This window comes from Dromiciops gliroides, chromosome 1 (assembly GCF_019393635.1).
Source record: "Dromiciops gliroides isolate mDroGli1 chromosome 1, mDroGli1.pri, whole genome shotgun sequence".
Lineage (NCBI taxonomy): Eukaryota > Metazoa > Chordata > Mammalia > Microbiotheria > Microbiotheriidae > Dromiciops > Dromiciops gliroides.
Genome location: NC_057861.1, coordinates 306,119,915 through 306,135,601, shown reverse-complemented (window position 1 = coordinate 306,135,601; position 15,687 = coordinate 306,119,915). Strand labels below are relative to the sequence as shown.

At 36.0% G+C, this 15,687-nt stretch overlaps 1 protein-coding gene across 2 annotated transcripts in view; it reads left to right on the top strand.

Annotated features, from left to right (window-relative positions):
• The window catches only part of WDR7 (WD repeat domain 7), a 454,202-nt gene that overhangs the window by 434,192 nt on the left and 4,323 nt on the right, over window positions 1–15,687 (top strand). For both annotated transcript variants that reach the window (XM_043964540.1, XM_043964532.1), the window contains one exon: window positions 10,372–10,476. In XM_043964540.1, coding sequence (XP_043820475.1) covers window positions 10,372–10,476 — 105 coding nt within the window. The remainder of the gene's footprint in view (window positions 1–10,371; window positions 10,477–15,687) is intronic.

Genomic DNA, 15,687 nt, shown 5'->3' with positions numbered 1-15,687 from the left:
GACTTGGCAACTGATTTGGATATATTGCACAAGAATAAGGAGTTGAAGATGTCTAAAAGTGGGAACCTAAATGACAGGAAGGAGGGTGGTATCCTCAACAGTAATAAGGAAATTCAGATGAAGGGTAGGTGGGATTTTTGGAGAAAAATAATGAATTACATTCTAGATAGGTTGAGTTTGAGATGCCTATGGGATATCTAGTTCCAAGGGACCATTAGGCAGTTAACAATGTGGAACCAGAGCTCAAAGAAACTGGGACTGGTTATTGAAATGTGGTAATCATCTACATATAGAAGACAATTGAACCCTTTCAGCTGCTGATGAGCTGATGAAATTGCCAGGCAAGGTAGTATAGAGAAAAAAAGAGAAGAAGGCCTAGGACAAAACCTTAGGGGACACCCACAGTTAATGCAGATGGCAGGGATGAAGAACCAGCAAAGGAGCCTGAAAATGAACAGTCAGATAAATAGAAGAGTCAGGAGAGAGCAGAGAGAGACTCCAAGAAGAGAAAGTGGTCAACAGTGAAAAACTGCAAGAGCTCAAGAAGAGGACTGAGAAAAGGCCATTAGATTTGACCATCATTGATAATTTTGAAGAGGACAGTTTCAATTGAAAGATGAAGTTGGAAGACAGATTTCAGAGGGATTAGAAGCCAGTGAGAGGAAGTGGAAGCACCAATTATAGATGAAGTTTTCTCAAGGACTTTAAGAAGTCAAGGAGAGAGATAAAATGATAGTTAACACATGTGGCAGGATCTAGATAGGGTTTTCAATGATGGGAGATGGGGCTATTGCTAGTAGGGAATGAACCATTAGAGAGAAAGAGATCAAAGATTAGGTGGGGGTGGGTGGGTGGTTGGGTTGGGCTTGAGTAAGGTCAATCTTATGGTAGTTTAGTTTGGGTATTTAAACAAAACGAGACATTTTCAGGTCATTCAGCACTTAACAAAGAGATTTACTTAGCCCTAGCAGGAGGATATGCCAAAAGGATAAGCCTTGAGGACACCTCATGTTCATTCAGCTGAACAAAAGTCTTTTGCTAAGTTACACATTGTAATCCATTAGCCATTGCCTTCCACTAAGCTGACAATGAAATGATATCAACAGTCCGAGCCTTTAGTCCCCTGAACCAACCAGGGCTTTCAGTCTGCAAAAGAAGATGGCATAGGGGCCAGCTAGGTGGCACAGTGGATAAAGCACTGGCCCTGGATTCAGAAGGACCTGAGTTCAAATCTGGCCTCAGACACTTGACACTTACTAGCTGTGTGACTCTGGGCAAATCACTTAACCCTCATTGCCCTACCTCCCCTCCAAAAAAAGATGGCATAGTATAGCGTAAAGGGTACATATAGAAGGGTTGACCTTGGCAAATAAAAGTGCCAGCCCTTCCATCAGAGACTGGAGTGAAGGTGATAGTGGAAAATTATGTCAAAGGAATACTGGAAGTAAAAGGGAGAAGAGATAGTTTTGTTCCATAATGTATGAAGTGAGTTCCTCAGCTGAGAGGAAGGGGTGACATGGTAGGGGAGATGGGAATAAGAAGGGGAGATAAAGTTTATAAGAGCTGCTGTGGCAAATGGGATAGAGAATCAATTAGGGAGAATTCATAGGTTGCCTTATTGCAGTGAAGGCCCAGTGAAATTAATTAGCATAAAACTGTAGTGAACCCAGTCAGCACCATTTCTTGATTTCTTCCAGTTCTGTTTGACAGCATGTGAGTAGAAATCAAAGAGGTAAATGGTGAGAGTAAAGCACACTTGTGGTTTGGCAGAGTATGATGGGGGCTAAGACAAAGGATTTAGGGATTTGAGACAATATGGAGATGAACTGGTTCACTGAAGTATCAAGATTAGGAAAGTAGAAGGGAATAAGGTATTACAGAAGTGCAGATTGAGTGTCAGACATAAAAGGAAATGAAATTTGCTAGAGGAATGCAGAAATGATCATAATTATAAATTAAATACATGATCACTAAAAAGTATATTCTGGGGGGCGGCTAGGGGGCGCAGTGGATAAAGCACTGGCCCTGGATTCAGGAGGACCTGAGTTCAAATCCGACCTCAGACACTTGACACTAGCTGTGTGACCCTGGGCAAGTCACTTAACCCCCATTGCCCTGCAAAAAAAAAAAAGTATATTCTGAGTAACAGGAAAAAAGGGATAAATCTCTGTTTTAAAGGATTAACATTTGTGAGGCCGGCACATAAATTAAAACATCAAAGCAGTTGTGTTCCCTTAAGGATTGCAGTTATTTGGATTAATTGTCAGTGGTACAGACTCCAACAAGTGTGCTAGTGCTATTGATTTTCACCTTTGTATTACCAAAACATTTTTTCATTGACAAATATTAATTGCTTGTTAAGTACTAAAGAGTTTGATGGTCTAAATATTGAATTCTATAATTAATTGACCTTTTAGTTTTCCTTATCATTAGGCAATAGTGATTACATTAAAGACACAATGGTTTCTTTAAGCCGGCAACTCTCCTACTTGATATACAGTTAGTAAATATTTCAGTAGAAGTTCAATCTCTTGACCTGTAAAACCTTTCATTTATTTCCTTTGCTTTGAATTTAGGGGTATATTTGTATAAATCTGCACATTTCAACTACAGTTATAAGTTCAGTATGTCTTTTATTGAATCTAGTTTACCAATCTCATGAATCATTGAGATTCATACAACAAAATTTTGAGATTATGATAATTCTTAATGTGGTTTCCTCTTCACCAAAAAAAAAAAAATTGTATAGTCAAAATCACCATAGGTATTGAAGTGACCTTTAATACCAAGAGTTGCTAACAAATTCAAACAAAAATGGAGTATTATCAACAATAAGATTTTTTTCCCCCAGTATCCATTATATACTTTCATTTTTGGCATTTGAATTTTCCCTCAGTCATCAGGCCACAGTGGATAGAAATTAAGTTCAGCGGTGGTTTTATGAGAAGTTACATTGTCTTGGCACACTTAAGTTCTGCCATCATCTCACTCGCTTCTTCTATTACAGAAGCAGAGTCAGTGAGTCCTTTGCTATCTCCACATCAGAAAAAGCTGTGATGGGGGCAGCTAGGTGGCGCAGTGGATAAAGCACCGGCCCTGGATTCAGGAGGACCTGAGTTCAAATCCGGCCTTAGACACTTGATACTTACTAGCTGTGTGACCCTGGGCAAGTCACTTAACCCTCATTGCCCTGCCGCCAACCCCCCAAAAAAAGGCTGTGATGAGAGTGAGGGCTGTAGGTTTGATCATTAGGGAACAAGGGGCTCCTCAGGTTTACCCATCTGTATTCCTATTTCTGATGTCATTATCAAGGAGATGCCAGAGATAACCAGAGGAATCCCACACCATACAAGCATGAGGCATAGAAGTTTTGAGAAAAGAGCAAGAATGGGGATGGAGCAGAGATAGCCTACTAAGGGAAACCAGTCTAAAAAAATACAGAATAGTTTTCTGGACTATCACAATTGGAAAAGATGATATTCGAAAAAAAAAAAAAGTTATAATCCCTAGGATTTTTTAGCCCAGAAAATAAAAGACTGAGAGGTTTGGTAATAATAGTCTGCATGGAGGCAGCTAGGTAGCGCACTAGATAAATCACTAGCTCTGGATTCAGGAGAACCTGACTTCAAATCCTACCTCAGACACTTGACACTTACTAGCTGTGTGACTCTGGGCAAGTCACTTAACCTTCATTGCCCTGCAAAAAAAAAAAAATCATAATAGTCTGCATGGCTATAGAAGGCTTTCGTCAGGAAGACTAGTGCTTGGCTCTTTCCTATTTCTGCTTAGTATATATATATATATATATATATATATATATATATATATATATATATATATATATATATATATATATATATATATATATATATATAGTATTATATATATGTATTAGTATTATATCTATATCTATCTATATCTATCTATCTATATATATATATAAAAACAAGAGGACAACAGTTTAAATGGTACTATATAGGGATTTAGATTTGATAGAAGGAAGACTTGCCTAACAGTACACATTGTTAAACACTGAAAAGGAGTCTCAAGGGAGGTCATAGAATCTTCTCTGGAGATGTTTGAAAACAGGTTAGATTTTTGTCTGTTCAGTGTGCTTGGTAGAATGGAGAAGATAATCTTTTAAGGAAGCTAGGTGGTGCAGTGGTTAGAGTGTTGGTCCTGGAGTCAGGGAGATCTCAGTTCAAATCTGTCTTCACATACTTATTAGCTATGTACTATGAGCAAGTCACAATCTTTATTTGCCTCATTTCCTCATCTATAAAATGGGAATAATTATAGCACCCACTTCCAGGGTTGTGAGACTAAGATGAGACAATACAAAGCACCATAAGTGCTAAATAAATGCTAGCCATTAAGAAGGTTACTTTCTTTACTATGGTTAGATAGCCCTGAGTTCAGTAAGACTGAGGAAATTTCAGCACGTAGATCACAGTGTATTACTCCTGGGCTCTCTGTAGGTATTTTAGATGCCATCCATATTTTTATATGTATCTGCGTCACTATTATCTGTATAAACTGCTTACTATGTCACAAATTTTATTTCACCATAAGGAAAGACCCTCAGGTGAATGTACATACCTAATAAAATCTTGAAAACCTCAGAAGCTTGGAAGAAAAGGAAAGTGAATTAATTTTTCACTTTTCCACCATACTGAGATGCATTTTCTTTATTGTTTCCGTTTTCCTTGACTAACAAGCAAGGTTGTCAGTCAGGAAGATGTCTTTGTCTTCTTTCTGCCTTCATTGATTCCCTCAATGCCAGTTAACCATGAAATGTTGCCTTTTGTGTTGAGGTGTCACAAAGACATGCAGCCCAAGTTACCTTTCATTATTTATCTTCCTTTGCGATATGGTATAATAAAATATATTTCTTTTGTGTTCAGTGACTCTACTACCAGAGGAAATATGCCTCTAGGCATACTCCCTAAATTAGTGTTAGGACCTGTGGTTTCATTAGTATAGGGAACTTCCAGGTGAGAATGTTTCCCCTCGGGGGCAGCTAGGTGCTGTAGTGGATAAATCACCAGCCCTGGATTCAGGAGGACCTGAGTTCAAATCCAGCCTCAGACCCTTGACACTAGCTGTGTGACCCTGGGCAAGACACTTAACCCTCATTGCCCCACGCAAAACAAACAAGCAGAGGTTTCCCCTCTTAGTGCAGAATGGCACCTTGTCTGCAACTTAGTCTTAGAGAATGGCTGACACATAATAGACACCTAATAAATATTTATTGAATTGAACAGAGAGTTTCTTAGAGCACAGTGCAGTTCAGCAACTCACCTTAATTCACAGGGCCAGAATGTGCCAGGTCTTCTTGGCTCCAAGGCCAGCTCTTCCTCCATTCCACCATGCTGTCTGGAGCAAATATGTGTTTAGAGTGCTTGGTGCTGGACCTCTCCATTTTCCATCAGCAGCTCTTCTTGGTTTTACCCCCAAGCCTTTCCACTTCCTTTTGCATATTGTGATCCCCAGTTAGACTACAAACTTCTTAAAGGCAGGAACTGTCTTGCTTTTTCTTATTTATACCCTCGGCACTTAGCACAGTACCCAGCATGTAATAGACTTTAATAAATGTTTATTGAATTGAATTGGCAAATTTTTGACCTCATCAAAATCTACTTATGTTCATAGATGATAGATTTGGAGCTGGAAGGGACATCAGAAGGTATAAAATCTGTGGCCAGTAAAACTATATGTGGTTGCCCTATTTCTGTCCCAAGTGCAGGGAAAATTAGCTGGGGTTTATCGTATATTTGTTACTTAGAAATTAGAGGCTACTGCACCAGTTTGGGGGCATTAAGCATTTATTAAAGTATATTAAGTATTAGCAAAGAAAGCACACATGACTCTGAAAGATAGGAAAGCCTCACTAGGATCTATGGGAGAGAAAGAGATCATGGGGAACTATAGTGGGCTGCGTCCACTCTCACCCAGTTCCCGGGTCAAAAAGGCGGGTGTCTTTGCAAGCCCACCGTGGGCAGAGTAGAGCCCACCCATACACATTGTTCAAAGCTAATTGGCTAGCATCACTCAAATCTATTGTTTCACTGGATTTGAGGGTGTTTCTACTATGTCGTGCTGAGGTCAGAGCCCAGAGAACAGATCCTCTGGCCCAAACAAGCCTTTCAGGTAGGTATAGTTTTGAGTGAGGTACCTTCCTGACTGGGCTGTCCTTAAGAAAGGTCAGGCCCGGCTCGGGGGAGAGGGGGGGACTGAGAGTCCCAAAACCCCTATTATTAATAACTTTCTCACAAATCCAATCCCCTTATTTTACAGATGAGGAAACTCAGATACACAGAGGCTAAGTCACTTGCTCAAGCTCTCATGGCTTATAAATGTCTGAAGCAGCATTTGAACCCAGGTCTTCCTGACTTCAAATCTAGACTGTGTGTGTCCCATTCCCTTAGTGTTTTGCTCTTTGTTAATGTGATAGTAAGGGATGATGGGTTAAGCTGTTAATCCTGGTAGATGAAATACTTGTATTTTATCAGGGACTTTATATTGTATCAGGATGCTTTAGTCTTCCCCTCCCTTTGTGTCTTTGTGTCTAAAATTAATTCCCTCTCTCTCTTCTTCCTCTGCCTTTACTTGTTGAAATTCTTTTTCAGTGTACAAGACCCAATTCAGGAACTATCAGGAGCCTTTCTTGATTCTTTGGCCCACCCAGCTTTAAACCAGAAGTAATCACTTTCTTCAGTTTTTCATAGACCTCTCCCGGGCACTTAATTCAGATAAACTGTTAAAGTTTGTGGGTACATGTTTATTCCCTCTTCTAAATTATAGATCCTTTAAGGGAATATCAGAGCATCATCAGTTTATACCTGGAAGAAACCTTTGGCTTTATTTATTGTCCTTCTCATTTTTCAAACTAAGACCCAAAGAGGAGAGTTGTTACTTGCCAAGGTCACACAAGCAATAAGTGGCAGAGACTTGCTCTAAGTCTGGGTTCTCAGACTCTAAATCCAGGACTTTTTCCATGCATGCTTACACATTGTCACTGTCTCAGTCTTAGATCTTGACAACCAATTGTGGAGCTTGTACTTGTGGGTGTGGTATGTTTATTACCAACAAACATGCATTCTCAAAGGAAGGGCTGTGGGGGAAGATGTGAATTATTATTTTTGTGTTCTCTCTTCCATGTATATAATAGATACTTAATAAGTGCTTAATGAATGAACCCCCAAAATAACTCTAATGGTGGGGATTTCAAGCACAACCTAAAACCAATGAGAGTAGATATTTGGGTTCTCATAGTCATTTTGCATCCTTCAAATCATACTGTTCTGTCTTATGCAAGGACTGAATCGTGAGAGAGCTCTGATAAGAGTGTAAAGTAAAACTTGAGGGAAAAAATCTCATAATTCTTCTAAAGATTCTAATTTTTCCATAGATTCTAAATCTTCTTTCCAGTATTAGTTAACTCTGAATTATATGAATGTAATTTACATTCCATTGCACTGAAATTCAAAGGACTTAACAGATTCATTTGGTTTGGGGTTTTCTTGCCATAAAAAATATTTGAAGTGGGGGTCGTGGCTTTTGAAAAACTTTTTATTGTGTTAATACTTGTTACAGCAGAATTTTAGTTCTATATTGGATTTCAATAGTCAGTGGTGAATTTTTTTAAAAAAACATTCTTTAGGGATTATTTTTTCTTAATAATTACTTACAATAATATAATATATGATATCAATTATCATAATATAAAATGTCTTCATTTTTACACCATTTAACCCCCAAAGTAGGTATAATAAAGTCTTACTTCTTAGTTTTAATTCTCCAACTTGACATTTGGAAGCTGAATGGCAGGCACCCTAGGGAGTGATAGGCCATGTGAGTTGGAGTTTTAAAGGGAATGGTCTGGTCTATAAGAGACAGTTACAGCTTCAACTGATCCTGGAAAAAACATCTAACAAATATATGCCTCTGTTTCCTACTGTTTAAAATGGGATTAATCACCTTCCTTTGCATAACATATTGGATGTGTCTGTTGAAAAGCGTTATGTAAGTGCAAGCATTTCTTATTACCAGTCCTGTCTCTCAGTTTCTTTTCTAAGAGGAGATGCTTAACAACAGAACACTTGGTTTCCTGCTAGGAATATTTTTTTATTTTTAACAGCATTTCCTAAATTATATTAATTTCTTTATGTTACATTTATCTTTACAAGGCAGAAATGTCTTTGTCCAGTACAGTGGCAAGGTATGATATTTATTTGCATGTTTTTAAAAAAAACACTATTCTTTTTATTTTGGCCTTTCCAAATAGTATGAACTGTTCTTAACAATCTAGCATTTAAGATCCAAACCACTGGATTTCATCCTATCACAAAGTACTTATTTATATGCTTGCTGTGATCCCTGCACAGCTGCATCCATAATACTGGAATATAGAGGTTAAAGTCAGTTCAGGTGGTGTGTTTACAGATCTCAGAAGTTCAGAGATTCTGAACAAAAGACAATAGCAACATTTCCATTACACTGAGGGCTGAAGCACCTCTTAGGTTGAAATTGTAACAGACTCACCAGATGTACCAAATAGTTTAAAATAGCAAGAACCTCCAAAGTGGAAGCATTTGCTTTCTTGCAGAATAGGACTGTATGACTTTCAGCAATATATAGTGTTTTATGAATTTTTAATAGATTACATTTAATGTGAGCAATGTCTTGTGAGCCATATCTGTGGTAGTACCATGGACAGTCACCAAGTTTGTATTCTTCTAGGCTGTCATCTAAATAACTGGCATTCTTCAGAACTCTGTGTGTAGGCAGACTTGTCATCTGATATGTGATTTCAATATTTTTCCACTGGATGATGTACTCAACTTATTAAATAGCTCATATTCCATTGTTAACAGTCCTCTTAATGATTGTTTCCTTTGTTTGGAATAAATGTACACCATGTTGTATAATTTTGTTTCTACTGCACCTTGAAAAATAAGTGACATAGTAAAGCAACATTCAAAGATATCTTAAGAAAGTTCTTACGCTCTTTTCTCCTTCCCTCTTCCACCCGATCATTTTAAACATTTTAATGAAGTCCTGAATTTCTTATATGTAAAAGTAAATGATAAATTCAGTCTAATTCTGCTATTGGAGCTGTAGATTCACAGTAGATTACATAGGACCACCTTTATATAATTAACATTTTATATAATTGTTGGTTTTAAATTTTTCAAGAAATGTTATTTGTAGTCTTGTCTGATTAAAACAATGTGGTACTTTACTTTTTGCTGCTCTACTATTTTCTGTAATTATTAAAACCACTAAGGTTAAAAGTATTATTTTTTTCAGCAAAGTTCTTTTATCAGACTTTTACTCTTAAATTAATTTTCACTGTTCATAGTTATTTGTGGTTCAAACATTTATTAATGTTTATTTATATAGTTACTAGCCTCCATGACATACATTATGAATGTATATTCATCCTAAGTATATATAAAGTAGATATATACAACTATATATTGTGCTAGATAAGTATATAATATGGTATATAGTGTATTTCAAGTATAGTGTCATATTTTATGCATCAGTTTCCTGTGCTGATTATACATTTATATGTATTTATATACAGATATATAGATATAGATATATGCATATATACTTGTATGTACTGGCATATATATGTATATTTAATATATTAAAATATAGCATTTAGTTAGTTATCAGAATTTTTACTATGTAACTCATTCCCAGAAAATTGATATGCTATTTTTGTTGGGAATTAATAAAGTATGTAGATCCCAACATAAGCATCTTAACTATTATTAATTATATTAGCTATTATTAATTATAACTCATTTAAGCATTAATTGATATACAAGTGTCAGGTTATTTCACTAGAACCAAAAGAGTTTTTGCAAAGGAATTAGATGACCTAGTTAGTTAATGCTGAAAATAGCTTCTTATTAAGGGTCTTTTTAAAAGGTCCAAAATGGAAAATCCTATGGTTTAGCCAAAGACACCCAAGAAAGTGGAGGCAGGGGACAATAAAAGAAGGGTACTAGGCCAGCTCATTGGTTCTTTTATACCAGGGTAAAGGAATGACACTTCCAAACTTAAGTAGCCCACCATTGTCCATAAAGCCAAGACACGGGTAGAATCTGTAGGAAAAGGTCTAAGGCATTTTGACAGACCAGTGAAGAAGGTACCTGCTAACCTAGAGCTATATATATGAAAGCTGATTTGTAAAGGGAAAAAGAGAAACTAAACAAAATTTGCTTTCCATAAAAATGACATTTTAAACATTCTGTATATTTATCTGGATGTATATGTGTAATTGAGATAATATAATATTATTACAATGTATCTGAGAAATTAATATCATTAACAACGTATGAAATTTAATTTTAGACAATTCATGGGCACAAGGGGCCAATAACTGCTGTGGCATTTGCTCCAGATGGACGGTATCTTGCCACCTACTCAAACTCTGACAGTCACATTTCCTTCTGGCAGGTAAGTACATTTGCTATGGCTATAAATGGATTCTGTGGTGCAGCATATAATATGTATGAATTTTGAGCCTTTATTACATGTAAGTCAGATAATATTGAAACCCGTTAAAAAATAATCAAGACGCTTGAGTTAGCAACAAGATTATACTAAGGAGAGTTATTAGAGAGAAAAGCATCTTAGTATCAATTCCATTGTAGATTTGTATTAGCCCCTGTAAGTTTCCACAAAAAACATTTATTATAAATCTCACAGACTTTGTTTGCCATTTAATTACCTAGTCTATTCTTTGATTAATGTGAACGTTTACAACATTTTGGTTTTGACCTCTAAAGTCTTTTATAAGTTTTACTTATCCATTTCTATGCATCTTAATTTCCTTTTACTTTCTGTGGTAAATCCTTCCCTTCCTTTAAAACTAATGATAATGAAGATATTGCCTTTCTCCTTTGCCATTGATAATTATTAATATTTAAGTATTAGCTGTCCCTCCCATAGGTAGTTAAGACTTTTGTCATTCTTCTCCACATTTACTTTTCTTTCAAGTATCCTAGGATACTTTATAAGGTTCCATTTATTGCCTTAAAAGGTTAAAAAAAAAAAAGAGTTTAAACAGGGCCTGAACACAACTTGATGATGGCTTTAAAAAATCAATAGCTAATAAAATGTAAAATGGATACGATAAATTGCTTAATTAACAACATACTATTAAAGCATGACAACTTCCAAATATGTCACAGACTTTTTCTTCATTCATCTAATTTAGTTTTCCAGTTTATTTTCTCATTATCCTGGCTTCCAGAATATACCTCTAGTATCTTAATTAGCTTGTATTAAATTCTTTTCCCTAAAGATATTACCGAGTCTTCATTTTTTCCCCAGTGTATAACCACAGTGCTCTTACTTTGTGCCTCTTACATGCCACAGTGGCCTCACTCCAATTTAGCTGGCCCTAAATTGGACTCTTGCAAGAAGTATGTCTTTTAAAGAGTTTACCAACTGATGTTATTTCTATTTAGTGCTTGCAAAAATTTTATTTACTTTATCAAATTGTACTTTGTTCCTCTTCAACTTATATTCTTCTCTTCTTGTAATATTTGAAAAGATGCAAGGAAAAGGACTATCACCACATTTTTACTCACAATTGCAGAGCCCTCCCTTCATTTCTTTATAAAAATGATTGAGGTTTTTCCCCCTTTTATAATAAGCCATATTTTGTTCCATTGACAGGTCTTTGCTCCCAACTGAAAAATAGCTGCCAAATCTCTTAAGGATACCTCAAGAGCAAGTTCAGTTCTGAATTTTATAGGTTTGCTAATTCAGAATTACAACTGTAATAACTTACAATAGCATTTCATAGCGCACTTTCCTCACTACTCTGAGATATATAATAAATAAGGCATTGTCATGCCCATTTTATAGATGAGAACACAGACACAGAGAATAACCCTCATAAATCTAATAAGGGTCAAAGCTGGGAACTGAATCCAAATTTCTTGACTCCAAATCCAGCTTCTCTGTAAAATGAAGATAATACTAGAATGTTCTTCACAGGCTCATGAAGCTTAAATGATAACGTGTGTAAAGTGCTCTGAAGACCTGACATTATTCTGTAAATGTTGACTTTCATTATTGTTGTACCATGCAGCCTCTTGGTGACGTGGACTTGCTCCTCCCTTTATTCTTTATGTGTGTGTATATTAGTCCTTGGAATCTATTCTCCTTTCCAGCTCTGTTTCTGAATAACTCATAGATGATGAAACTAGGTTTAGTCCTAACCTCCTAATACTGGGTTTTAAGGCCCAGCCAAGTGGTACAGTAGATTGAGCACTGGACTTTCAAATCCAAAATCATACAATTTATTACCTTTGTGACAAGTCACTGGACAAGTCACTTAGCTTCTGTCAGCCTCAGTTTCCTTAGTTGCAAAATGAAGATAATAATAGCACCTACTTCACAGTGTGTTTATGAGGTTCAAATGAGATAATATTTGTAAAGCTCTTACTGAGCTCAGTTCCTGGCACATAGTTGGCACATAAATGCTTCCTGTTCCCTTTCCCATCAATCTATTATAAACTTGCCTATGATGCTTCCTTTCTTCACTCTTAGATAGCAGGTATTAAGGAAAACTGAAGCTGTTCTATATTCTTTATGCCAGTTAACAGTTCCATAATGAACCCTTCTTAAAATATTAAATTACCAAGGCCTACAATGGGAATTTTTAGATGTACAAAGCTTGAACCTTGAACAAAGCCTCTTTTATGTTCTATCACTCTATTCAAGCCTTGCTTTAGTCTTCTGATCTTCACCTGAAGATGCTAAATGTATGTATGTATATGTGTGTGTAAACTAGTATATTTGTATGGTAATAATAATAATAATAACTGCACACATTTTATAGCTCTTTGTAATTTACAAAACGATCTCTTCCCAACAACCTTCTGACATAGGTAGTGCTGGTGCTATTAATACCTGTTTCACAGATGAGGAAATGAGGAGTCAGAAAAGCTCCCTTTTCCAAGATCCCACAGCTGGTGAGGTTTGAAGCCAGGATTTCAACCCAAATACACTGATTCCAAAGTCAAGTACTCTTTCTACTCTATCATACTAGAGCTGTTTATACCCATGCATGTTTAGCATGGTTGAGGTGTGTAGTGCCTCTCATCGTGGGATGGTAGATTTAAGATTATGAAGGACTATAGAGGTTATCTGTTCCAACCTACTCCCACCCCCACCCCCATTCCTTTAACAGGTGAGGAAGTAGAGATCACGAAGAGTTGTAACAGAGCTTCACTTTAAATCCAATTCCTCTTACTCCAAACCCAGGGCTCTTTCAGATAAGGTACACTGCCTTTAGAAAAGCAAGACTTATGTTATAAGCATGTCATGGCACTTTAACGTACATGAAAGTAAATACTCAGAGAAGATATTTCTACCAACAATCAAATTACCTTGCCCTTCAGTTTAATGCTACTTCCACTGAAGTTTTCAAATAAGCACACAGCCTTTTTCTTATATGTTTAGAAAGTATCAAACTGAAATGGAAGGAAATAACTACTAATAGCAGTTTCCATTTTTACCAAGAAAATGTCACAACTACTGCCAATAAGTATCTTAAAGATCTTTTATTTGACGAGATTTGCAAAAGCTGTGTAATATGCATTGTAATTTGAGCTCCTTGAAGTCCTTCCAGTTGTGGCCTACTGATATATTTGGACAGATTTTAAATTTTAATCATGTAGGTGTGGGTAAGGGAGAAATATGGGGAGAGATGCAGAAATGTACTAATATCAAAAATAATATTAAAGTTTATTTCATATTTCTTGAATTCTATATGTTTCACTACTCAGGAATGTTTTCATAAGTGAGCAGACAAGTGTAATTAAAGGAAAGGAAATTGAAATTTGTGTGTTTGGTTATTTGCTGTTAAAAGCTCTGCTAAGATATAAAAAAAAGAGAAAGTTGAAATCTAACCAAAACAGCATTTTTAAATCATTTATGCATTTCACTTCTTACTTTAGTAAGAATAAAATTAACAGGTAATTTATGTTCCATTATGTATGTATGTATGTATGTATGTATGTATGTATGTATGTATAAAATAGTATGTAGCCTATGTAAGGCTACAAGGCCACTTGGGTGTAATATATATATATGCATTGAAGAACCAATATATGGTCTTTCATTGTTTTCTGTGATATCTAGAGTATAATTTTAAAATAATAATTACTAGCTTTTAGCCATCCACATAGTAGATTTCTGTCTTTTGAATGATCTTCAGAAATATAGCAACTCCTTTCTCCTACCCTTAGCAGAGCCTCAGGCTAGTGACAGCAGGGATGGGTAAAGAACAGTAGTAGAGAGAGTGAGGTTTTTTGTGTATGAGTTTGTATGTGTTAGTATCTTTGTGTTTCCAAAGCCAAATGCCAGTGATACTCAGATTAGCCTTTATTTTATGTATTCTGTTATCCTTTGTATTATGTATAAGAACTTTTCCATCGAAATTTCTCTTCAGCTCACCATTTTAAATAAGCCTGTGTTCACTCAGAGAAGTCATGCATTTTGGCATAGTTTATAGTCATTGTTCAAGAAAGGTCTTGAAATTTAATGTTAAAATGGTTGAATCCTCAAGTTCTTTGACACAACTTTGTCAATCCAAATATACCCCTTATTCAATTGATCCCAAATTTGAAAAGAAGAGTAAAACATTTTAGTTATTATAGCATGAATGTTCTCCAAGGTGTCTTCCAGCTCTAGAATTCTATGAATTTACATAAGTTTTAACTTAGTGTTTTAATTCTGTGACTTGCAGAGTTTCTCTTGCAGCACTGAAGGACAGTCACTGAAGGACTAAATTAAGGTGATGCCATGAGGTGCTGAGGGGCTTTCGATACCCATACTGAGCATTTTCTTAAATCCCTTTCTGTGGTATCCCTGGAGAGAACTTCCCTCTCATTCCCCTCATTCTTTTACTGTTAGCCATAGTGTTGCCCTAGGCTCTATGGACTTCAAAAAAAGAAGGAAGTACCTGGGCATTCAGCTACCAATGGCACTCATGAGCATAGCATGAGTGTCTTGTATTTATGTTTTAATAGATATTTCATGAAAAGGGACTTTCTCAATGAATAATTAGATATTTTAAAAATGCAATATACTTCTTAATGTCAGCTAATTTTTAAACATTAATTTTCTTGGTCATTTGGTCAGTCATGCTATGATGAGGATTAAGTCATTTAGTGATTACCTTTTATAACTAAGATTTTTGAAATATTCTTGTATAAACTATTTGGGGACCTTCAGAAAGCATTGGAGGATTGATTTTTAAAATTTTGTTAAATCTTTGAAAACATTTTAAAACATTGAGGGGATCAAGACTTTGAAATGTACTAAAAGTCAGACTAACTTTAGCAGAAAGAGTTAACCATAACCATACATTTGGTTTTAAAATGTGACCTCATACACTAGTGATTTTGTTCACCTCTGTGTTGTATTCGGCACTATTATTAATGCAGGAAAATCAGTAACATTAGTCATCTTAAAAGGGTTATTACTCAAGATGATTTAAATTGTGAAAATGTCAGTGCTGCTTGCCTGCTCCCTGCTAGAGATGCTGTGATTTACGCTCTCTGACACCATTCTGCTGCCGAGAAGGGTCAGAAAAAGGAATGGCTTATATTTTGTACTGATCAGAATTCAGGACATGGTATCAGCAAT